The sequence below is a fragment of the Callorhinchus milii genome, unplaced genomic scaffold, assembly GCF_018977255.1.
Source record: "Callorhinchus milii isolate IMCB2004 unplaced genomic scaffold, IMCB_Cmil_1.0 Scaffold2, whole genome shotgun sequence".
Taxonomy (NCBI): Eukaryota; Metazoa; Chordata; class Chondrichthyes; order Chimaeriformes; family Callorhinchidae; genus Callorhinchus; species Callorhinchus milii.
The window spans coordinates 89,640,887-89,665,003 of record NW_024704743.1 but is presented as its reverse complement, the minus strand read 5'-3'; the positions used below and the strand labels follow the sequence as shown (position 1 = coordinate 89,665,003).

General features: G+C 39.8%; 1 protein-coding gene across 1 annotated transcript in view; it reads left to right on the top strand.

Moving 5' to 3' along the window:
• The window catches only part of LOC103184939 (copine-3-like), a 28,180-nt gene extending 4,575 nt beyond the window's left edge, over positions 1-23,605 (top strand). The window contains 15 exon segments of the mRNA NM_001292265.1: positions 3,970-4,106; positions 5,040-5,219; positions 7,152-7,226; positions 7,949-8,020; positions 8,155-8,238; positions 9,455-9,544; positions 10,379-10,477; positions 11,240-11,326; positions 13,837-13,896; positions 15,121-15,254; positions 15,630-15,684; positions 15,776-15,827; positions 18,624-18,757; positions 20,119-20,355; positions 23,163-23,605. Of these exon segments, the coding sequence (NP_001279194.1) occupies positions 3,978-4,106; positions 5,040-5,219; positions 7,152-7,226; positions 7,949-8,020; positions 8,155-8,238; positions 9,455-9,544; positions 10,379-10,477; positions 11,240-11,326; positions 13,837-13,896; positions 15,121-15,254; positions 15,630-15,684; positions 15,776-15,827; positions 18,624-18,757; positions 20,119-20,355; positions 23,163-23,282 (1,608 nt within the window). The 5' untranslated portion in view covers positions 3,970-3,977 and the 3' untranslated portion in view covers positions 23,283-23,605.
• The last annotated feature ends 512 nt before the right edge of the window (positions 23,606-24,117 follow it).

The window sequence follows — 24,117 nt, the reverse complement described above, 5'->3', positions numbered from 1 at the left end:
ACTCTGCAGCCCATGTCCTCTCCCGCACTAGGCTCCGTGACCCTATCATCTTCATCCTTGCCCAACACCCCTGGCTTCCCATCACACAGGATACGGTTCAAGATCCTGGTCCTCACCTTCAAAGCCCTCCACGGTCTTGCTCCCCCCTACCTCTCCGACCTCCTACCCCCTATCACCCTGTTCGCTACCTCTGCTCAGTGGTCTCCGGCCTGCTTCACATCACCCGCCTTGCTCGTCCTACTAGTGTGCCACTCTGCACACACCCTCTGGAAGTCCATCCCGCAGTCCCTCCATCTCGCCCAGTCCCCGCCACCTTCAAGACCCACTTCAAGACCTTCTTCTTCGACCGTGCTTTCGATCTCCCTGCTTCCCCCCTGCCCTCTCCTACTCCAACCCTCAGCTTGGATCCATAACTCTGTCTGTCCAGCGTAAATTTTGTTGTTGTTTCTTTTTCCTATATTTTATCTGTACACTTGGTGCTCATCCATTGACAGGATTGAACATCATCCCTGTTTGGATGGTCTCAGCGCTTTGGGGCGTCCTCCTGATGTGAAAGGTGCTATACAAATGTAATCTTGTTGTTGTTGTCTTAATGCTTTTTGAGATTGAATGCAGCACTTGCATTACCTACAACATTCAAACCTTTCAAAGCACTTCACGATGAAGCTTTGTGCTTTGATCAAGCCACACCTAGAGTACTGCATAGAATTCTTATTGATACTATATAAAGGAGCTATCAAGGTCCAGGGGTAGTGCAGAGGAGATCAACAATAGAGGAATGGTTGGTCTCATCAATCTTGGGAGTATTAGAGAAATGAACTATGAGCACTGATCAAACAAACTAAGGTTTCTCAGACTTGAGAGAAGACATCGCAGAGGGGACCTTACAGAGATGTGTAACATTTTAATTGGGATTGAAAGAGTAAACCCAGAACAATACTTTAGAAAACACCAAGACAGTAGAACAAGAAGACATAGGTTTAGAGTTGCAAAGGGCAATTCCAGGATGGACACCAGAAAGTACTACTTTACCCAGAAGATAATTAACAACTGCAAAGAGTGGTTAAAATTAGGACTCATTTAAAAACAGCTTAATGCCATGGGTTTGAACATACAACCTTTGGACCTGTCCTGCCACCTTCAAACATTTACTTATATGAGCCCTCAGGTCTCTCTGTTCCTTCACCCCCTTTAAGATTCTGCCATCAGCTTATATTGCCTCTCCTCAATCTTCCTCCCAAAATACATCACTTTGCATTTCTCCACGTTAAGCTTCATTTTGTCCTGGAATGTAGTATCTAGAAGTTTCCCCACTACTGGCCTGTAGTTCCCGGGTTTATGCTTCTGCCCCTTTTTGTACAGAGGAGTAATATTTGCAACCCTCCAGTCCTCTGGCACCACCCCGGTGTCGAAGAAGGATTCAAAGAATGTGGCCAGAGCCTCTGCTATTTCCACCAGTACTTCCCATAGTAACTTAGGATGCATCTCGTCCTGACCGGGTGACTTATCTACCTTGAGAATCATCAACCATTTTAGTACCTCCTCTCAGTTTATTCTTATCCTATCCAATTTCTCTAACCTCTCCTCCGATACTGTGGCATTGGCTGCATCCTCTTCTTTTGTGAAGACAGATGCAAAGTACTTATTCAATACGTCAGCCATTCCCCTGCCTCCACAAGAAGATTTCCCTTTTGGTCCCCAGTTGCCCCACCCTACCTTTGACTAACCTTTTGTTCTTTATATGCTTATAAAATACCTTAGGGTTCCCTTTTATATTACCTGCTAATCTTTTCACATACAATTTCTTTGCCTTTTTTATTTCCTGTCAGTTCTCTTTTGTAATAATAATCCCTCCAAAAATCAAAAACAATAAGAAATTGGTCATTTTCAATCCATGACTGTTTGTGGGACACTGCTGTGTGCAATTGGCTGCTGCGTTCGCCCACAAATATACAGTCAATTCACTTTACAGTATATTCTGTGAAGCGCTTTGGGATGTCTAGAAGACGTGAAAAGCGCTATATCAAATGCAAGGATTATTTATTATTTTTTGCGGTTTATTATAAGCGGCTTGTTTGACAGATAACATCTTGTCAGCGAACAAATAACCACGTATATGCAAGTTTTTAATTTATAGTTACAAATGAATCCTGAAAAAACAAAAGCATGGATAATAAGGATTTTATTTGCAATTGGAATGAGGTATGGGCAGCCATGGGCAACGTTCTGTAGGTGGAAGAAGGCAGTCTGATGATGGAACGGATTTGAAACTCGGCCCTGGACAAATAGAACAAGAAGGTTACTGACCCCCTGACTTTTCGAGGCCCCAACTTGTTCTGAGTGCTACTAACTGAGCCAGGTCCTTGATGTTCGACAATAGTGGATTACGATACAATACAAGTTAAAAATTTGTGCAGCACTTTTCACGTTTTGAGAATGTCCCAAGGCCCTTAATGTACTGACGTGGCACTCGAGCTGGGGGTGGGAACCGAGGGGGGTTGGGAGGGGAAAGATGACTAAAAGCATGGTTAAAGAGGTAGGTCTTGAGAATGGCTGAAAGCCACCCGATGATGGTGTGCGAGATAGGGTGAGGGACATGAAGCAGACCAGTGTTTGCTGAGTGAAGGGAGCCCAGGTCAGTAGGGTTTCAGGAAGTTGGGGAGGTAGGGTGGAGTGAGGGCTTAAAAGTGAGAACGACACACTTGAAGTCGAACCTCTGGGGATAGGGAACCAATGGAGCCAAGCGAGGATGGCAGTGATAGGCTTGCGGAGCTTATTTGCAGGAAAGGACATGGGCTGCAGAGTCTGGATAGCGTGCAGCTTGTGTAGCGAAGAGCTGGGAATCCGATGAACAGAGCATTCATGTAGTAAAGCCTAAATGTGATAAATGTGTGATTAGGGTCTTGGTGACCCGAAGAGAGTGGTAGTGGCGGAGACGGGCAATGTTTCAGAGGTGGGGAAAGCTGAACGAGTCAGAGTACAGATGTGCGGTTTAAAGGACAGTTGACAGTCAATCAAGACACTGAAAGATAGTGGAGGCAGAAAGATAGAGATAGATAATAATAATCCTTGTATTTGATATAGCGTCTTTCACATCGTTGAGATGTCTCAAAGCACATACATGTGGAAGCTAACCCCATGTATGAGGACGACATCACTGAGCAGGAGCAAAGAGATTGTGAAGAGCAAAGGACCAAGGATAGAGCCTTGAGGAACACAATGGACTCCACCTCTATCATTTTACTTGGCAGGTCCTTCCATGTCCCAACAGCTCTCTTTGAAAAAAAATTAAGCTCTCCTTTCACTCTTCTTGTGCTACTTTATTATCCTTGTCCTCTAGTCACTGACTCCCCTACAAGTGGAAATAGCTTGTTTCTATTTCTCCTGTCAAAACCCCTTATAAATTTGTACATTTCTATCAGGACCTCTTTCAATGTTCTTTGCTCCAATGAAAAGAGATGTGACTTCTCCAATTTTTCTTCATAGCTGTACTCCTCATTCTTCTCTGCATTATGTCCAAGATTTGCTTTCTGAAGTGAGGATCTGAAAACTGAATGCAGTACTCAACAACAACAACTTGCATTTATATAGCACCCCTCATGCTGGGTAGCATTCCAGAGTGCTTTAATGCTTGATACTCTAGTTGCACATAAAAGTGAAATGGTGGAATAAGACAATATTCAAACACGAATAATATATAATGTTCATTAAAAGTGATCTAAGGTTCTGAATAATTATTAGGTTGGACTTGTAAGGTGTAGATTACACCTAGATGAATTTGATTTGGGGGGAGGGATCTCAAGCATATCGAACACAGAGAAATCTAATGTAGTCCATCTTGAATGTTGTGCAGAAGTGAAAAGTGAGAGGTGCAGCCGAGTGGGGGAGAGTTCAATTTGTTTTAAATGTCTCATTATCAATCAGATTGGTACCTATTTCAATCGGTTTTTCTTATTGTGTAATTGTCAGGCTATCAAATGGCAGATTGTGTGAGTAAGGTGGAACTGAGTATCTCCTGCGAGAATTTGCTGGATAAGGATGTTTTATCCAAGTCTGATCCACTCTGTGCGCTCCTCCTGAACACTGGTGGGAATCAATGGGTAGAGGTAAGCAATATCTTCTAACTTCTCGTACAGAAGGCACCTACTTAAGTGTACAAATATATGAGTATTTATAGTGGCAACAGTTCTTTAACATTGTGGTGCTTTATTAACTGGGTAACAATGGGATTTCACCAGGTTTTAGCTGCCGATTACTATTCCACATTATATGACAAGATGGTTAATACTGTAATATGGCTTTATTGCATTAGTAAGAACATTCATCTAATTTGATTAAACATTTTCCCCTCACAGTATTATGCTTTTACTTTGCTTTCCTGCATTGTTAAAATCAATTGTCTTCTTGAGCTTAGAAATACTGACCTAACTTATTTGTAACTTCATGTTGTACCAATATAAATAACCTGACCTCAATCATCTTTCGAGCAACTTATTACAGTCATTAATTACTTTCTGAGTAAAGAAAAACGTCCACGTATTCATCTTGAAATTGCTCTTTGCGACTCTAAACCCATTTCCTCTTGTTCCACTGTCTTGGTGCATCCTAAAGTATTGATTTGGTTTTACTTTTTCATTCTTATTTAAATGTTATACACCTATAAGAAGTACCCTCTGAATCGTCTTCGCTCAAGACTGATGATGATTTTTTTTGACGCCAGCCATTCACGTGGCACTTGGTTAAGAATTGCAAGTTACTGTCAAATGAAGGGCAGTTTCTTTTTATTGGTGTTCTTTACTCCCTCCTATTTACCTTCCTCAACTCAATAAGTTGATTCATGCATCTTTGGGAGTACCACAGTTCCAATGTCTTTAACCCAAGTGCCTAAGCAGTGATTGTTAACAGATCAACTTCAAGATTCACTCTGATCAACAACAAATTGTATTTAAACAAATATTTATTGATTTATTGATTGATCAGTGTCTTACACAGTTTTGAGTGCATTTTTTCAACCAGTTCATACATTGCCTGATTTCTAGATTGGCCGCACAGAAATGGTTAAAAACTGCCTGGATCCGAAGTTCTCCAAGAAGTTCCTGTTAGATTACTATTTTGAACAGGTTCAAAAATTGAAGTTTGGAGTTTACGATATTGACAATGAAACAAATGATTTGAGCGATGACGACTTCCTGGGAGAATTTGAATGCACTCTGGGACAGGTGAGCACAAACACTCTCTTTGATTTTTCTGTCTTATACCACAAAATAATCCTGATCCATTCATATGTTTTGAAACAATTTTCAGCCTTGAGTCAAATCAAAAAGTATTTATGTTTACCACTCCCCTGCCATCCCATTGTTTGTGTACTGCAGCGACTTGTATGTTGAAAGAGAATCTGTGATTTTGAAACACTTTTATCTTGTTCTGCATTCTGTATTTGTGCTGTATTTGTAAGTGTTTACGATGGGATTTCTGGAGGTTTCATGATTTTCAAAGAGCAGGTTTCCTGTTGAGTTGAAAAGCTGCCATTTTAAAATTTGAACTGGCTCAGAGATCCAAGTTAATCATTTGTCTTCTGACGTTTTAAATATTTTTCTTTTTAATTTTTTTTCCACTCCTTGACTGATTCCCACGCTGTTCTGTGCTCTGGCAGCAACTGCACATGGTAATGATAATATTGCTTGCGTTTTATTCGGGACCTTATCATGTTGTTGAGACATCTCATAGCCCATTACAAGGTAAGCTAATTTGCATACTGCAATGTCCCACAAACTGCCATGATCTTATCTGGATGAAGGTTGGCCAGGACACCGGGAGAAACTCCCTTCTCTGTCTCAATAGTTCTGTGTCTGAATTTATATCCATCTGAACAGGCTGACGGGATCTCAGTTTAATATGTAATCCGAAAGACATCACTTTCAATATTGTAACACTTCTCCAGCACTGAACTGTAATTTCAGTCTAGGCCACACTTTGCCAACCAACCTTTGGTCGGCCAAAATATACTTTGCTTTAATAAAAAAAACTGAAAATACATTGCTGATCTGCACTTCTACGAATGTTAGGGGGCTCCTTCTTCACTAGACTAGCGTATGAGTTCACAGACTCCATGTGAGGCTTGAACCCATAACCTTCTTATTCAGAGTTATGGGCAAAGCGAAAGCCAGAATCCACCTTGGCTGTTGCTGGCATGCTCAGAACACTGTTTTTTCCGGGCTGCTGATTCAGAGACCATATTAATTTATAGTATTATGAATTAATACTGCTCCCAAGCTCCACTATTCAAAAAATCCAGCTCATTCAGAAGTCTGCTGCCCGCATACTTTCCCGGAACAAACTCTTTACCCACATCTCACCAGCTCTGGCCACTGGCTCCCCATCACCGAACAGATCGACTTCAACATCCTCACACTTGTGTTCAAATCCCTTTTCTTCCCACCTCCCTACCTCTCCGACCTCCTCACTCCCCAATCCACCACCCAGTGCTTCCACCGGCCTCCTGCTTGTGCCTCACAGCCTCCCCATCCTCCCCCATCCCACCCCAACCATTGGAGGTTGCGCTCTGAAACCCTGCAACACTCTCCCTCAATACCTTCGCCTTGCCCCCTCTCTTGCCTTTTTCAAGTCCTGCCTGAAAACCTTCCTCTTCGACCATGCTTAAAGCCACCTTGCCGGCCCCTGACTCGGAGTCAGGCTCCGCCACTGTTAAGCCCACTAAGATGCTACCCTGCATGGAAAGTTGTTGTTGTATAGTAGCACCCAAGTAGTGCTGCTCTCTTAAGTAAGCTTTGTATCAGCTAATCTACTATTTGGAGCTATTTGCTATAAGATCATTCATTTTCAAAAAAACTTCTCAATCATAAAATGAGAGATTTCTGATTCTTCAATGTGTTATTGTCAAAGCAGGCGATTTCTAGCAATAACATGCTAAGAGCAAGTTCCCTTAGAGGGATTTGTTGTTAAAGGCTATTTCAGTTCCTATGGTAGTAAAAACTAACATCCAAACTGTATTTGAAGCTATCAATGTGCATTACCTGTATTTTAGAATTTGTGTTTGAGGATGATGAGGCCTTTAACAATGTTGAATAATGTGTTGGTTCCTGTGAGGAATCATTCTGTCCAAGCTGATTATGAGAAGGTTTTTTTGGCAGATTGTATCCAGCAAGAAACTGACCAGACCTCTTATGCTAAGAAACGGGAGACCTGCAGGAAAAGGAACAATCACGGTATAGACCTAACTCTAATTCGGTTGTGGTGATTGGCTGTGGTCAAGAGAGATAGTAAAAATAATAATAATTTTTGCATTTGATATACGGCATGCCTTATGTTGTCAAATTCCTAAAGCTCTTTACAGTTTTTTCTGTAAAACATAGTGTTTGTGGACGAATGTAAGTAAACACCTCAGAGGTCACACTCAGAGGTAAATTAAACAAGGACATGCAGCAACAAAAAGATCTGCAAAACGAATCAAAACTGGTTTAGTTACCCGGACTAGTAAGGAAGTTGAGCCACAGACTGAGCTCTTCAGCAAAGTGCACAATATTTAGTCGTTAAAAGGCTTATGATACAGTTATATTTTAAGGTGCAGATCTTCGTAAGAAAGGTGTTTTAAATCTCCTTTTATGAATACCATAATGTTGATAAACAGAATTGAGATCCAACAAATAGTTCCATAAAGAGTTGGAACAAAAGCTCTTTTTCTCTATCTGTCTCTTTCTCTGATAATCTCAGCTGTTCTACTTTGAGGAGTTGCAGAATTATGGTATCTCTACCAGAAGAAGGGAGACTGAATCTGGAGGCAAGTCCTTAAGCAACCCAGGCCTCTGTGCAATATTATCTGAGGTCTGGGAACTGTTGTCTAATCTTCTTTCTCAACTGTAGGTATACCTAGTCCAGTGAGCCTGAAAGATTTTAAACTGTTTCCCTTTTTGTTTCCTTGATATGCTAGATATTTGCAGAAGAAGTAAACGATAACCGGGTGGTAAACTTTGAAGTCCAAGCACGGAAGTTGGATAAAAAGGTAGTGTTTATTGAATTATAATTTATCAAGTTTACTGATGTGGAATAATTGTTTTATTCAGTAATGCATTACTCTTTCAATCTCTGACAAATAATGTACAGTATTTCGGTTTCATTATTCTGATGATGATTTAGGATTTTTGGGGAAAATCGGATCCTTATTTGGAATTCTGCAAACAGACTGAGGATGGGAAGTGGCAGATGGTACATCGAACAGAGGTGAGAGACTTGTTCTGAAGGTTAAATATCAACGAAATTTCATCTGTAGCTCAATGGTTAGAGCGCTCGCAAGTTAGACCTGGGTTCGATTCCCGGCAGGGCAAACCATGGACGAGTTTCCTTACTGCACACGCCTGGTAATTATCTGTCAAGAAAATAATAATAATAATAAATTGGTCACTTCAGTCCACAACTGTTTGTGGGACACTGCCGTGCACAACTGGCTGCCGTGTTTCGCCCAAAAATATATAGTCAATTCACTTTACAGTGTATTCTGTGAAGCGCTTTGTTGCATCTAGAAGATGTGAAAAGTGCTATATCAAAATGCAAGGATTATTATTATATCTCCACTGCAATAAATATATCTATGCTTTGTATTGTTTATCTTGTGTAACAATGGTGAAGTAACATAGTCTTGTTTAAACAGAAAATAGAAATGTACAACACAGGAGGCAATTTGGCACATTTTTTATGCAGCCTCCATAGAAAGATCCTGCAAGCAGCCTCAGCTATCAGCAAACTCCTGTGAAGGATGTTTGGCCAGGACACCAGAATTCTCCCCCCCCACCCACCCCAATAATGTTGCATGATCCTCAACCCCCACAAACAGGGAGATGGGATCCCGGTCCAACAAGCTTGTGAGCATGTTCTATCTATTCTATTTGTTCAACTAACTTTTTGCCTTATACAAATGGTTCTAATATCTGGAATCTAATTAGTTTTGCTCAAAAAGGAGCAATGGGAGGGCAATCTATCTTAAAAATGTTAATTGTTTAATGTTAAGAGCCAGTTGCACTGCAGCGCAGGCTGTTTCCACTCATATTAATAGATATAATGTTGCCTGGTTAAGCATTGAGTTTCTAGTGAAGGCAATTTTTTGTTGCCCATTAGAGTAATTCAACCTGAGCTATTGGGAGATTTTGAAACTAAGAGAAAACTGGCTAATCACTCTCGAGTGATTCAATGGAAGTAGCCCAGTGACAGTATTCCCAGGTCAGTCATAACCCAATTGTCATCTAATGTAGCTTTTTCATTAAACTGCTGCTGAACTGCGTATATCCTGGAATGAAAAGTGCAGTTGTATTTATTGTTTTTTCCAATTCACACCTGCTTGCTCAGTGAGTGAACTGGACTGGGACTATTACTAATTATAATGCAAATATTATCTGTTACTTCGGACATTTTAATTGCTATTAACTTACTTTTATCATTTCAGGCTATCAAAAAAAATTTAAACCCCGCTTGGAGACCATTTAAAATTCCACTCCAGTCCCTGTGCAATAGTGACATGCAGAAGCCTATCAAGGTATTCTTTTTTTCGTCGTTCTTCACTTACAGAAAATACACTTTCCGCACATCTTACTAATCTCTATTTTTATGACTTGGTCCCTTGAGAAATGTCACCCAAAGTATATTACTGCAATATAATAATCTTAGGGAAATTATTGATTCACATTAGAAATAAAATAAGATCCTGAATTCATAGAATTTAACGGAACATCCAGCGAATACAAAGCACTACACCTCATTTTAATATGATACTGGAGTTACTCTTTGTGATATAAAGAGATGTTTCACCCTAAACAAACATGAGATTAAAGGTGCCATTGCATGTGATCCAATTAGCATTTTCACTGGTTGTAATCTGCTCCTGCTTTGGTTTCTAGATTTCTATTTGAAGATTGACCTTATTTTGGAGTGTAATTTTGGAGACCGTCAAGATGCCACACACACTGTCATTAGCACAGATTATCTGCTTCGGTCACCCTCCTATCCCTGCTACCACCTCTCCTGATCCCAACCACCAGCTCGGGTGCAGATCCCTGACTGTCCAGCACTTTGGGACGTCCTCCTAAAGTGAAAAGCGCTGAAAAAATTTAATTTGTTGTTGTTTTCCCCTGAAACTACAAAGCTACATATCTTCCATGATCACTGTTATCCTCTTATGGGTTCATTGGTTAATTTTGGGTTTGGACAGTGACCACTGACAGGCTATGCAATTGTACAATATAAATCATTTGTATCTTAGTGCAAAAATGTGTGACAAATTGTGTTGCAACTAAACCCAGGATTGTTGATTGTGAACAGAAATGTTTAACTGGCTCTTGTTGGCTTCGATCTAAATGAATCTTTCTTTCAGATAACGTGCTATGATTATGACAATGATGGGTCGCATGATCTAATAGGTACATTTGAAACAAACATGGAGAGGCTGCAAGAAGCAAAGCAGAGTTCACCAGTACGTTTGTGGGATTTTTATCCTTTCCTCTGTTTACTGTGCTGTAGATTTCCTCTTCGCACTTCTTTCTTTCTCTCACCGCCCCCCCACTCCTCCACTCACACACAAACACTCCCACACAACGCCATGATTTGAAAACTTAACATGTAGGAACAAACTTGACCATTTGCGGGACACTGCTGTGCGCAATTGGCTGCCGTGTTTCGGTCAGAAAATATATAGTCAATTCACTTTAGAGTATACTGTGTGCAGCGCTTTGAGACGTCTTCACCAAGACACATATATTTTTATTATTCATTTATTTTTTGGAAGAGATTATTAGCCCCGGAAAAGCGATCTGCCAGTCCACTAGCAACCAGGTTCCTACTTACTGCTGGGTGATCAGAGGTGGGTGGAGTAAGGAAACTTGCCCAACGTTTCGCCCTGCCAGGAATTGAACCCAGGTACTCTCACTTGTGAGGCGAGTGCTCTAACCACTAAGCTACAGGACTCCACTTCCTCCACCCCCTACTGATAATTTGGCCATGATTTGAAATTGCTATCAAAGAGAGCTTTGAAAAACTCAACAATCTATAGCAGGAATATTGCCAGGAATAAAAATAATCTTCATGGAAAAGCATTGCTGGATTATTCAGTGTTAATAGCATTCAATCTGTTTCCTTGCAGTATACACTCTGTTTTCACACTGAATTGTGTGCTGTAATTCCGTAGTTGTACTGTATTGTGCAGTGCCATTTCTTATGGTGCTATTTTTTTTTGCAGGCGGAGTTTGAGTGCATTAATCCAAAGAAGAAACAGAAAAAGAGAAGTTACAAAAATTCGGGGATAGTGAGTTTCAAACTGTGTCAGGTACATACTAGGGGAGAGTTTCTTTTTCAGCTTAGTCATGTTTACAAAATTCATTAATCTATATTGCTCTATGTCTGACCTCAGATAATTTGGTTAACACACTCATCTAGTGTTTTGCTTCACTGACCTTTCCTCTCTTTCCCTCCCCCTCAAAACATTAGATGAAGACATAGTAAACAAAGCTCTGTGAGAGGGTTGTATTGTATTTTGTATTCCTCTCCACCCAAATACACTTGGCACAATGAGTGACCTTTTATATTTTTAGCAACGTTATTATTTTGGCCACTTTACAGTGAACATTTTGATTAGAGCTTTGTTTAAAGCTTTTAGACATTAAAGTATGTGTATCTGGTTTTGAGAGCCTTGCACTGTGTAGAATTGTGCGTTGGGTGTTGTTTTGATTGTGTCCATGGTGTTTCCTTTTGTAGTACAGTTGGTTGCAATGTAATATGAATGTTTGGCTTGGATTGATTTCCAGCTATTTGCCTGATTTCTGAGCTCATATCGTTTCCAAACAAAAACAATCCGAATAAGTGGATTTGGGAAGGCAGAGGGTGTTGCCAATATTCTTTTGAAACCACTTTTGAATCTGACTGGTAAAATGGGCAGATACGGGGCAGATGAAGTTTAATGTGGAGAAATGATGCAATGTGATGCATTTTGGGAGGAAGAATGAGGAGAGGCTATATAAGCTGATGGTACAGTCTTAAAAGGGTTGAAGGAACAGAGAAACCCGGGGGTTCATATAAGTAAATCTTTGATGGTGGCAGGACAGGTAGATGAAGCTGTTAAAAAAGCATAGGGGATATCAGGCTTTATATATAGGGGCATAGAATACAAAATTCAGGAAGTTATGATAAACCTTTATAAAACACTGGTTAGTCCTCAGCAAGAGACTGTGTTCAGTTCTGAGCACCACACTCTAGGAAGGATGTCAAGGCATTGGAGAGGGTGCAAAGGAGATTCACCAGGATGGTATCCCGAATGCAGGACTTCAGTTATCAGGAGAGGCTAGAGAAGCTAGGATTGGAGCAGAGAAGGTTAAGAGGAGACTTAAGAGAAGTTTTCAAGGTTATGAGGGGATTTGATAGGGTGAACAAGGAGAAACTATTTCCATTGGCGGGTGGGTTGGTAACCTGAAGGCACCAATTTAAAATAGTTGTTAAAAGAAACAGAGGGGAGGTGAGGAGAAATTTCACACAGCGATTTGTTCGGATCTGGAATTGCCTTAAAGTGTGGTGGAAGCCGATTCGATAACAACTTTTAAGAGAGAAGTAGATAATTATTTGGGGAGGACAAGTTTGCCTGGCTATGGGGAGACAGCAAGGGAGTGGGATTGATTTGGATAGATCTTTTCAAAGAGCCGGTACAGACACGATGGCCTCCTCCTGTGCTGTTTAATTCTATATGATTCTATAGGGAGAGTGGGATTGATTTTTATAGATGTTTTATGCTGGCGCAGACAAGATTATCCAAATGGCCTCCTTCTGTGTTATATAATTCTATGATTCTAACCAGTGCCACATTGTGAATTTGTGGGTGTTGTAACATTAGGAAGAAAAATGTAGTAAGTCTGTTCTGTCACTTAATGCCTGAAACTTAATATAGCTCAGGGTTTGGCGTTTTTCTCATCTATATTGGCTACTTCCTGAAATTATTAATTTTTATTATTAATATTATCATAATAGAATTACTTTTTTTTAAACAGTCACTTGTCAGGCATTTAAAATTATTCTCCGTATCCTCGGTGTGTTAAGCAACTACAATCTCTTTAACTGAATTGGATGTGAAGCTGATAAACCTAATCTGGGTTTATCTACATTTATGCCAATACTGTGGAGTTCTGGGCCTCCGTCTGTGATCCCTCCACGTTATAGAGGAAGCACCAACCAAGGCCACACACTTGCCCACCACCATGAGAAGGCACGTTCAGAGTATGGGACGGTGGTCCCTCCAAGCGGCTAATTCTGAAATGTCTGAGACTTGGGAGCAGAACTATCCACTCTGTCAGATGAGACAATTAAGCGAAAGAAAGAACAGAAGTGGGAAAGACACAATGAGAACTATACTCAGATAATGTTCTTCACTCAACAGTGCCTCACGGATGGAGATTTTAAGAAGCATCTTAAGCATTGCTGCATCTTAAACAAACTGTGAAATGTATTTATCCATTATAAAAAGGGTGAATCTCAGATATTCACCTTTTTGTCAGAACATCCTATTTTCTTGAGATCTATCCAACTGTATAGTCCTTTTTGAAACTTAGTTTGTCATTGCACTAGATATTAGCCATTGCACCCATGTACAGGATACCTCTTTCCTTGTTTAAATTAAAATCACTTACGATATCTTTTTTGGATGAGGTGAATAAATATTAATAACCAAATGATATGTTTTACCTTTCACATGATCAACATTTTAGGTAATGTATTCTAGAATGTATTCTAGTGATACAAGCTGTAACACATAACTTATACAGATCTAAACCGTTGCTGATATTTAACTTGCAGGTTGTGAAGGAATACTCATTTCTGGACTACATTATGGGTGGATGTCAGATGAACTTCATTGTGAGTGAATTGCTTAGACATATTGCATGTAGCAAATTGCAGTTTTGGTATTCACAATGATAGAAAAGCTAGGCTGCATATTGTAAAATGTTTAATTTCTCATCAAAGTTAAAGTTAATAAATACCTGCACGGGAAGTGGATTCTTCGCAAACTTATAATTGTAGTATTACAATTTTAGTTATTACAAATTTCATCAATGCTTCATTTTCCTAACTGTTCATCGCTTTGTTTTCTGCTTTTTATGCTTTTGTTCTCATTCCATTTTTGTGTTGCTCTCTTCTCTGGAAACAATGCCCAAAATGGAAAAATGCATTGAGCGGTTCACAGATGTCCAAATGGAAAGCTCACTTTAACAGTAGCAAAGGAAATAACGGTGTTAAACTTGTATAGATCCATATGATTTGTGTTTTAGATTTTATTTTCTCAAAACATGTATATTACAGTTACCCAATCAAAAAGCAGAAGGAGACTAACTGCTCCCAAGGTTCGTTGTGACTGAGTAATCTTGTCGTCTTCGAGCAATTGGTGTGGATGACTATTCCTCTTGGTGGGGTGGGGGGAGTTAAGAAGGATGTCCTTGAGTGGGAAGTAAGTGGGATTTCCTTGTGACTGAACTGGCTCCAGATGACATGCTTTTTGTATTGAAACGATGGAATCAAATCAACCCTCTGTGGCGGTTTTGATAGGCTGGTTCCTGAGCCAAGTAGTTCTGCTGTACTCCAGGGCACTGCTGGTGCCAGCCTGGCTTGTCGGCAGGATTTGGAGGGGCAGACTGGTCATTAGGGACAGGAATTCTTCCCTTTGGCTGCTCTTAACCCTGCATGCCAAATTGCACTCCAGTTACCCTTGATGTCAGATTTCGAAGCTGCTAAATCACAGTAGCAGTGGTGCTTGGCTTTAGTGCACTTGTGGGTTGAACAGTTCATTGAGTTGGGAGCATTGGGTATAAGAACCAAACTATCACAGCTCAGCTTCTCATCAGTCAGTAAATGAAAAATAATATTCATTGTTTCTGGAGCTCGGCACAAGTGAGTGATTTCTGAAATTAATATGTCACCAGCAAAAAAAAAGTAGCTTTTTGCCCACTAAAATGCAATCCAATATCTAACTGAATCATTCAGGCAATGAATCCTTGGTATTGTGCTCCTAGGTTTTATAGTCCCAAGTTTCAACCATTTTATAGAACTTGCCACCAGTAAATATTTCCTTCTCTTTAATTACAGGTCGGGATCGATTTTACAGGCTCAAATGGGGACCCTCGTTCACCTGACTCCCTACATCATATCAGTCCTAATGGATTTAATGAATATCTGATGGCAATCTGGTCTGTTGGAATGATCATTCAAGACTATGATACGTAATGCACTCCAGCTTATTTATTTTTTCTGTTCAACGTCTGGCATTTTATGTGAGTGGGGAGGGAATCCTATGACTCTCTGGACATTGATAAGAATTTAAAGCTTATGATGACATTTTGCAGTATAAGATTCACAATGAGAGAATGGATTGATGGTGGGCCTTCTGGTGTACATTGAAATTGTGGTACATTATCAGCTTCCTCCACTGACTGGCTGGCTTTCTGTGCACCATGCACAGCAGTGCGGAGAGAGCGATAAGTTTTCCAGTAGGGATTCCTGTGTATACTGAGCATGTACAGTGCGCAGGAAGTAACGTCATGATATTTCTGCACATTCACGGCATTATGTAAGTAAATCTGATTATTTCTTTACAGAGATAAATTGTTCCCAGCATTTGGGTTTGGTGCGCAGATACCCCCTTCCTGGCAGGTAAATATAGATCACTTTTATATGAAAACTATTTATTCAAGTTTCACGTTTTAATCACAAATCACGCTTTACAGTAGTATTTTTTCTATAGGTTTCTCATGAATTTCCACTTAACTTCAACCCAGCCAGCCCATTCTGTTCAGGTATGGAGTTGTATTTTTTTTCTTATTAACCAGAAAGTTATTGTAACCAGAAACCAGTCCTTGTCAAACTCTACTGGCTCCCAATTACTGAACAGATCGATTTCAAGATCCTCTCACTTGTTTGAAATCCCTTCATGCCCTCGCACCTCCCTACTTATCCGCTTTGTTTACCCCCCCAATCCACCACCTGCTACCTCCGCCGACTCCAACCTCCTGTTTGTCCCTCGTCCCCTCCGCACCACCGTCGGTGGCTGTGCCTTCAATCACTATGCCCCAAAACTCTGCAACTCCCTCCCTCAATCGCTCCATCTTGCCCCCTCCCTCCCCAATTTCAAATCTCTCCTTTTTTTNGATCGTGCTTACGGTCACCTCCCCCTCCCTCTCCCCCCCGGCTAGTTGTCAGACTCCGCCACTGTAAGCGCTCCGAGACGCCGTCCGGGGAGGGCGCTATATATATGCAGTTGTTGTCCAGTGGAAAGAGAAAATATGGTTGAAACATTTTTTTCAGAGATTCTAAGCAGCACTTCATGCTCTTCATGTTCATGTTACATATGTTACAAAGATGTTGTCATGTTGAGTTATTCACACCCAACATAATTTGTTTTGTTCAAAACTGTACAGCATGTGCTCTACCGTGACATACAATATCCTCACACACCATTCCCTCACACAGAACAATCTTGATTTGAACCCTCTTTCTTTCCCCTTCCCTGGATGGAGTATTTCTGAACCCAACAAAATTGAATGACCTACACAATTAAATCCTAAACCTCGCAATAAATCCTGTGAATGCTTTGAGGTACCCTTGTGACTTGAAAGGTGCTATATCAAATGCAAGGATTATTATTACTTAGTTATTATTAATAATAGCATTAATAAAGTGCTCTCTATTCTTAATTACTAAGAAAAAAAGATATCAAACCAACTGTAAAATAATCACAAAAGTAGGTGAGGGAAGGAGTTACTTTGTTTGCAGCTCACGGTCAGAAACACATGTTAAAATTACCTTTACCGGTTTTAAAGTTGCTTTCACCTTTCAGTCAGGAGTAATATTCAAGGTAACTTTACTTTCTGTGTTGCTTCAAAGCCAAACATTAAAACAAACAAGTTTAACATGTATTCCTGAATGCGAGCTGCAAATTTAAGTTTTAACTGCAGATCCCTCATTTTGTGTAGTAATAGCATGTAACAGTTTTACAATATGTATTTTATAATTTAAGAACCTAAATGTGAGAAATCTGTTCACAATCTGAGGTCTGCAATTTGTAGTGAACTTACCATAGGTCTGTGTTTTCAAACTTAAACTTGGTCAAAATGAGAAAAAATCTTAAATTGAATCATAATTTGGAAGCCAAATGTTGTTTCCAAGTTAAGGCTGAATTGAAGAATGGTCTACAGTTATGCACAACCTTAATTTTTAAGATAATCGTCTTAAGATTATGACTGTGAGAGATTTGAGTCCTCTGGTTCATTAGATTTGTGTTATTTTAAACCCAGCTTGTAATGTGGTGGGACAAAAACATTATGATTGCAACGTTCAGTCAGATTCTTTGCACAGGAACAAAGAGTCTCAAAACTATCAGTTTCCAGATTGAGCTATGATGCTGTGCATTGCAGGCTTCCAAATGCCCAACTACTACACCCCTAACCTGTGGAACTTCATCCCTCTATCTCGCCTCTCTCTGTCTTTAAATCCTACATTCAGAACACCCTCCCTCCCTGATTCCCACCCCAGCTCGGGTGCAAACCCTGACTGTCTTGGAAAATCCTTTTGACGTTAATGAGCAACAACAACAAAATTACATTTGTATAGTGCCTTTCACGTTGGAAGATGTCCCAAAGGGCTGGACAATCAGTGTTTCAGACCCAAGCTACGGGTCGGGATCAGGGAGGGTGGAGGGCAGGTGGGGGGTGGAGGGTGACCGAAGGCACTATATAAATGTAAATTGGTTTTGAATACACCTCAAGGGGGAAGGGGATAAATAAATGAGAGGCAAGTCTCTTGGGAACAAATATACCATCAGAACTCTTCATTTCTTTTATCACTATTCTTGGTCTCACTGTTTCCTCTCATTTTGACACAACACTAGGCAAGTACCTGTGAAGCACTTTGAGACCTTTAAACATATTTTAAACAAGGTACTATAAACATAAGTTTTCTTTCTTAATCTGAAATGATACTCTCACATATTTATTAGGGAGTTGCCTTCTAGAAGCTTGGATTCCATGTTTTTAACTGCCTGACATGAAAGGTGCTATACAAATATAATTTGTTGTTGTTGCTGTAATCTCTTGAACTGTCCTCTTATTCTTCCGAAACTTTGAAAACATCTAACGTTCCTTCTTCCTCACTGCATCCTCAATGTGATGACAGAGAGGGTAGGAGTGGAGAGAAATAAAGATAACAAAAGAACTTGCCTTTTTTATATAAAGCCTCACATTCCTCACACTTCCCTCACATCCCTCACATTGTGCATTGTAAAGGTAATTACTAAACAAAACAAATCATGCAAGTACCTTACACCAGAAATCCAATACCGAGTCCTCAACTTCATGGACTTTACCACTAAACATTTCACAGGGGAATTTCCATCAACAGGGTACAATCAGTATGATAAATATCAAATGAGTTGCTAATTGGAGTTGAATATTGTTCTAACCTGTCCAGCAAGCGGAAAAAAAAACTATCGCAAAACTTTGAAACCTAAAAGGCAAAGGGCAAACCAGGAATGGTACCAAGCTCATACCAATAATAAATGAGTTTAACACATTGTGACTGGTGTCTGTGTTCTTTAGGTGTGCAAGGGATTGTGGATGCCTACCGCAACTGTCTGCCTCAAGTCAAGCTATATGGGCCCACAAACTTCTCTCCCATAATAAACCATGTGGCTGAATTTGGAGCTGCAGCAGCACAGCAGCCAACAGCTTCGGTAAGTTCCCACATGTGCACTTGCTCCAGCCAACTTGCAACCAGCAATGAGAATGGCACCGAAAGTGACTAAAAGCAGGTTACCAGTCCACGTTCTGATTCAGGGACATTGTTTGGCCAGAGTAGAAAGAGCTTTATCTAATCTGGAAGTACTTGAAAGTTGGCATGAGTCATGAGAAATTCCATCTGGGTCTAGATTTAATTTGTAACCTTTCAGAAGGTCTCGAGTTTGTCAAATTCTTAAATGCCTCCTTAATTTTGAAATTGATTTTCTGTAAGTTATTTAAACAATTGCAGAAAACTGAGTTCAAAGGTAAGATTGAATTCAACAATTTGCTCAGTTCTGAAATGCTAATTTAGTAAATGCAGATCCTGGCAGAATTTCTCCTCACCATTGGGTACCAAGATAGGAAAAAGTGTCATTTTTCAACATAAATATCTTTCACTTTTGTGAGCAGGCAATCCATTGGAGGGTAAAGTGGTTTGTATATATCCACTGCTTGCTAAATGGTTAGTGATGAATTTATCTAAATTTTGAGTGGACAGTGAATGTGTGTAAAGTGTAGGGGTATCTTTTACAGTTTGAACACCTGGAGAACTTGATGACATATTTAATCACTGAAAAGCAGCTGTGTTTTACATTTCTTAATACTTGTAGTTAAAAACGAAATTTACAGTGAATCACTTTGTATGCACAAATTACAACAGAACCAAGAATATCAAACTAACCGGTTTCAAGATATTTGTAAGTTGTTTTATACCAAATGAAAGTGAAAATCCTTCCACCTGTAAATTGATTTCTTCCTGCTATTCATCGTAAAACAAGGAAATGAGGAAAATTCTCCTCATGTGCTTACCAATGTTTGTTTCTTTTCATCCAAAGAACCAACAACAACTTTTAAGGAACTATTTCAGAAAGGGGGCACAAATGATTAGCAACTCTTTCTTTACATTGGCGATAGAATCATAGAATCATACAACACAGAAGGAGGCCATTTGGCCCATCGTGCCTGTACCGGCTCTTTGAAAGAGCTATCCAATTAGTCCCACTCCCCCGCTCTTTCCCCATAGCCTTGCAACTATTTACTTCTCAAGTAAATATCCAATTCCCTTTTGAAAGTTATTATTGAATCGGCTTCAATCACTCTTTCAGGCAGTGCATTCCAGGTTATAAGAACTAGATTCCATTTGATAAAACATGTTGTCCAATTCACTTTTGAATCTCGCTGCTCAGTCGGGCATAAAAGGCTTTTGCGTGTATTAAGAAGTTGCAGTTGCAGGTGTATCTGATAACTTCAGAATGAGATAAGATTTGCACAGGATTGATGATGAGTGCGATGAGATCATCTTATTTTAAAACAGCAATATTACATCCTGCTGATCATCACGGACGGAGTGATAACTGATTTAGACGATACACGACGTGCCATAGTCAACGCTTCCAAATTGCCAATGTCCATCATCATCATTGGTGTTGGTGGGGCCGATTTCACTGCCATGGAGTTCCTGGATGGTGATGATGGTGTTCTTCGATCCCCCACCGGAGAAATGGCCATCCGAGATATCGTCCAGTTTGTGCCTTTCAGGAAGTTTCAAAATGTAAGTATGGTACAGATGCAGTGTTGTTTCTACTTATCTACCTCAGGGTTTCATTATAACTTATCCCAATGTCTCTTTATAACTGTCAACAGCTTCTCCTCCCATTCCCACACCATCATGTGCAGTATTCTTCAGCGCTCTATCCTCACTCCTCTCCTCTTTAATATTTACATGCTCCCACTCGGCAGTGTCATCGCAAACATGAGGTTAACTTCCACATGTATGCAGATGACACTCAACACGATCTCTCTGCTTCCACCCTCGATTTCTGTAGCTCAGTGGAGTCCTGTAGCTCAGTGGTTAAAGTAAACACCTCACAAGCGTTTGAATCCCAGCAGGGCAAAACGTTGGGCAAGTTTCGTTACTCCACACTTCTCTGTTTACCTAGCAGTAAGTAGGATTCCAGTTGTTAGACGATTGACTGATCGCTTTTCCGGGTGTAATAATCCCTTAAATTATTTTTTAAAAATTGGTCACTTCAATCCATGACTGTTTGTGGGTTACTTCTGTGAACAATTGGCTCCTGCGTTTCGCCCACAAAATATACAGTCAATTCACTTCACAGTATATTCTGAAGTGCTTTGAGACGTCTAGAAGACACGAAAAGTGCTATATCAAATGCAAGGATTATTATTATTAGATTATTATATAAAAACAAGAATTGTTATTGTTATATTAATACCCAGATGTAAAGTGGAGTAGCCTTCTTTGCAGTAATATACATTGTATGGCAGAATACAGCAGTTCTGTAATTTGTTATGCAGATGCTAGGCTTTGGGGATTTAGATGTGACTGATGAAGGGATTTTTTGGTTTCATTTGTATTCTAGGTTTAAAGTTTGAGTATCTGTACATTGTTGGGATGCTTGTGTTTATTAAAAAGTTCCAGTGAAATTAACTGTTTGAAAATTACAAAAACAAAATCCTGCCTCTGCAACTGGAGGTTCTGAAACTCTGCGAGTGTTTCTGTATGTGACCAAAAAAGGAAACTTGCAACACACCTACACACAGCACGAGGCTTAAATTTCTTTCATTTTTCACTTAGCTCAAAACCTCTAATTCAGTTTATGTGGTTGGTGTATTAAAAGCAGTTTCACTTCAGCCAAAAAAACATTTATAATTTGTACCCCACCCTCCGCTCATTGGGTAGAATCTGCTGCCCCAAGCTATTTGTACTGTTGTGTGGCTAAAGTAGTTGTCGAGCAGTTTTGACAACTTTGGATCCATTTGGGCTAAAGTTTAATTTGGTAGGTAAATTAGCCTAAATGGATTGCCCTGTGTTGCTTCTGTATGTATTAGGTTTGCAGTCAATAAAAACACAGGGTTGATTGTTAGAGCCATATCATCATTCCAGCCCTGTCAATCTCTGACATTTATTACATCTGAAGCAGTAAGTGTAAGGGGGGGATGGATTGGGGAGGCATGAATTGTTGATAAACCAGGAATCTGAGTACTGTTAATACTGAGACGTACATTTTCTGAGAAACTGGGCAAGACTATACCACTATCCCTGCAATTAATGATCACTCCTGGTCTATATTGATTTTTTTCTTATTCGGTCAGATGGATGTCTGACGCATGCACAAACCCATCACTATGCTTAAGACATTCCAAACCAAACTACTAAGAGTTTCACATGTGCATGGAACTCTTGTTTGTCTGAAATGCAATGCTCACTTACTCCACGGTCCCTGTTCACCTAATCCCAAGATTTTAGATGTAAATTGAACCTGCTTCCTCCTCCAAAGCAAGTTCAACAGCCCCCTGCAGAATCAAAGTACATAATTAACAGTACCTTGGAGTACTGTGGATATGGTTGGATCACATATCAAGATATTGAGGCCACAACAGTCTTGATTGAGATATTTCTTTTCCAGGCAGACCTTCTTCCTCCGAGAAGGATAATCACTACTTGTTCACATCTTTTTAGTGCAGGTTTGAACCCTCATCATTTTCCCACCAATTGTGTCACAAAATCACAAGATTGGCTTGGATGAAGAAGCATTTGGCTCATTTGATCTCATCCTTCCAGGATACCCACCCAACCATCTTCCCATCACAGAAGCAAACTGTTTTTAAATGAATCCTGGTTAATCACCCTTCCTGGTACTATATCCTGTTCCAGTTGTAATTACCCTCCGGCTAAATAAATAATGCTTCATGCCTGTCTTGAAATTGTCCTTTAAACCTGTGACCTTTTTTTCTACTGTGTCAGTGCATTTAAAGTATTATTCTGGCTTCACTTTCTCAATCCAATTTAAAATGTTGTATATCTCTAAAAGGCTTCCTCTGAGACGTCTCCTTTCAAGACTGAAGAGCCCGAGCTTGTCTAATTGTTATTCGTTCCTCATTTGTTTAACATTGGGGATGATCCTTGTTATGTTCCTCTGCACTTCCTTTAGGGCCTGGGAAATCCACTTCTGTTGTGTCAACCAGATCTGTACTCAGTACTCGAGGTGTGACTTGATAGGAGCCCGAGATAGCTTGAATGTGGTTTCTGGGGAACTGAACTCAACTGGCAATATAGGCCAGTATCCAATTTACATGTTTAGCTGCCTCACATTGTTTTGATATGGTGCGAGATTAATTAGCTAACGTCCCGAGATCTCTTTTAGCTTCTCCTTTGGCAAGTTTGATCTCAATGGTAGAGTACATGTGTTACCTATTTTTCTTTCCTATATGCATTTATCTATAGGTTTTGAAACAGTGAGGTCTGAATGCTTCCTGTTGTTGTCAGTCTCTGCTGATGTTTGATGTCCATGTACATATTTGCGTTTCACAATAACAAAGTTGCATTTCATTCCACAGGCACCTAAAGAAGCTCTTGCACAAAGTGTATTGGCTGAATTGCCTCAGCAAGTGGTGTCCTACTTCAACACACGTAAACTGCGTCCTCCTAATGAGACCCCCAATGAGACCTGTGATTGAGATCTGGTTACAAAGTCTAACTTCAGTGAATTGTTGCATAAATCTATTCAGTGGAACGCAGAGACTTGCCAAAGCTGTCAGTGTCAGCCACTCTATTGTTTTATTATGATGTTCACAGTGTATTTAGATATAGGTTCATTATATATGTTTTGAACACTTTTAAATCTATATTTGTTAACCTATCAATTATTTTAAAGTAATGCAATCTATTAAAAGGAATACAACAACAACGAGATTACATTTGTATAGCGCCTTTCATGTTGGGAGGACGTCCCAAGGCGCTGGGAATAATGAAACTGGATGAGATAAAAACAATTCTGTGTAATTTGTTGCTATTTAGTTGCCATTTATGTAAATTGATTTTATTTTGCTTCTAACATCTTATTTTAAATGTTTTGATTTATGTCCAAATCTTTATAATTTTATACAAGAACATAGTTTATTTTTGGAATTTTAAACTTGAGGCCAAATAATTCAATCCTAGTATTAATTCATAGATTCATAAATAACACCACAAATTACATTGTAAAAGAAGTAGCCAATAGTAAGCAGACAGTAAATGAACTGATAAAATAAATAGCGAGCTGCCTTTTATTCTTGTTTTCTTTACAATTGAAATGGTCATTATATTCAATGTATTACAATATTACAATAATGTATTGTTCACTATATGCAATGTGCGTGTCAGTCTGGCAGACAGTGTGTCACTCGCCGTTGAGGTAGAAGGTTTTGGGTTCAAGCCCCGTGTCAGGACTTCGAATCCCATAGTCTAACCTGACACTCCAATGCAGTGCTGGGGATGTGTGGCATTGTCTGATGTGCCATCTTTCAGATG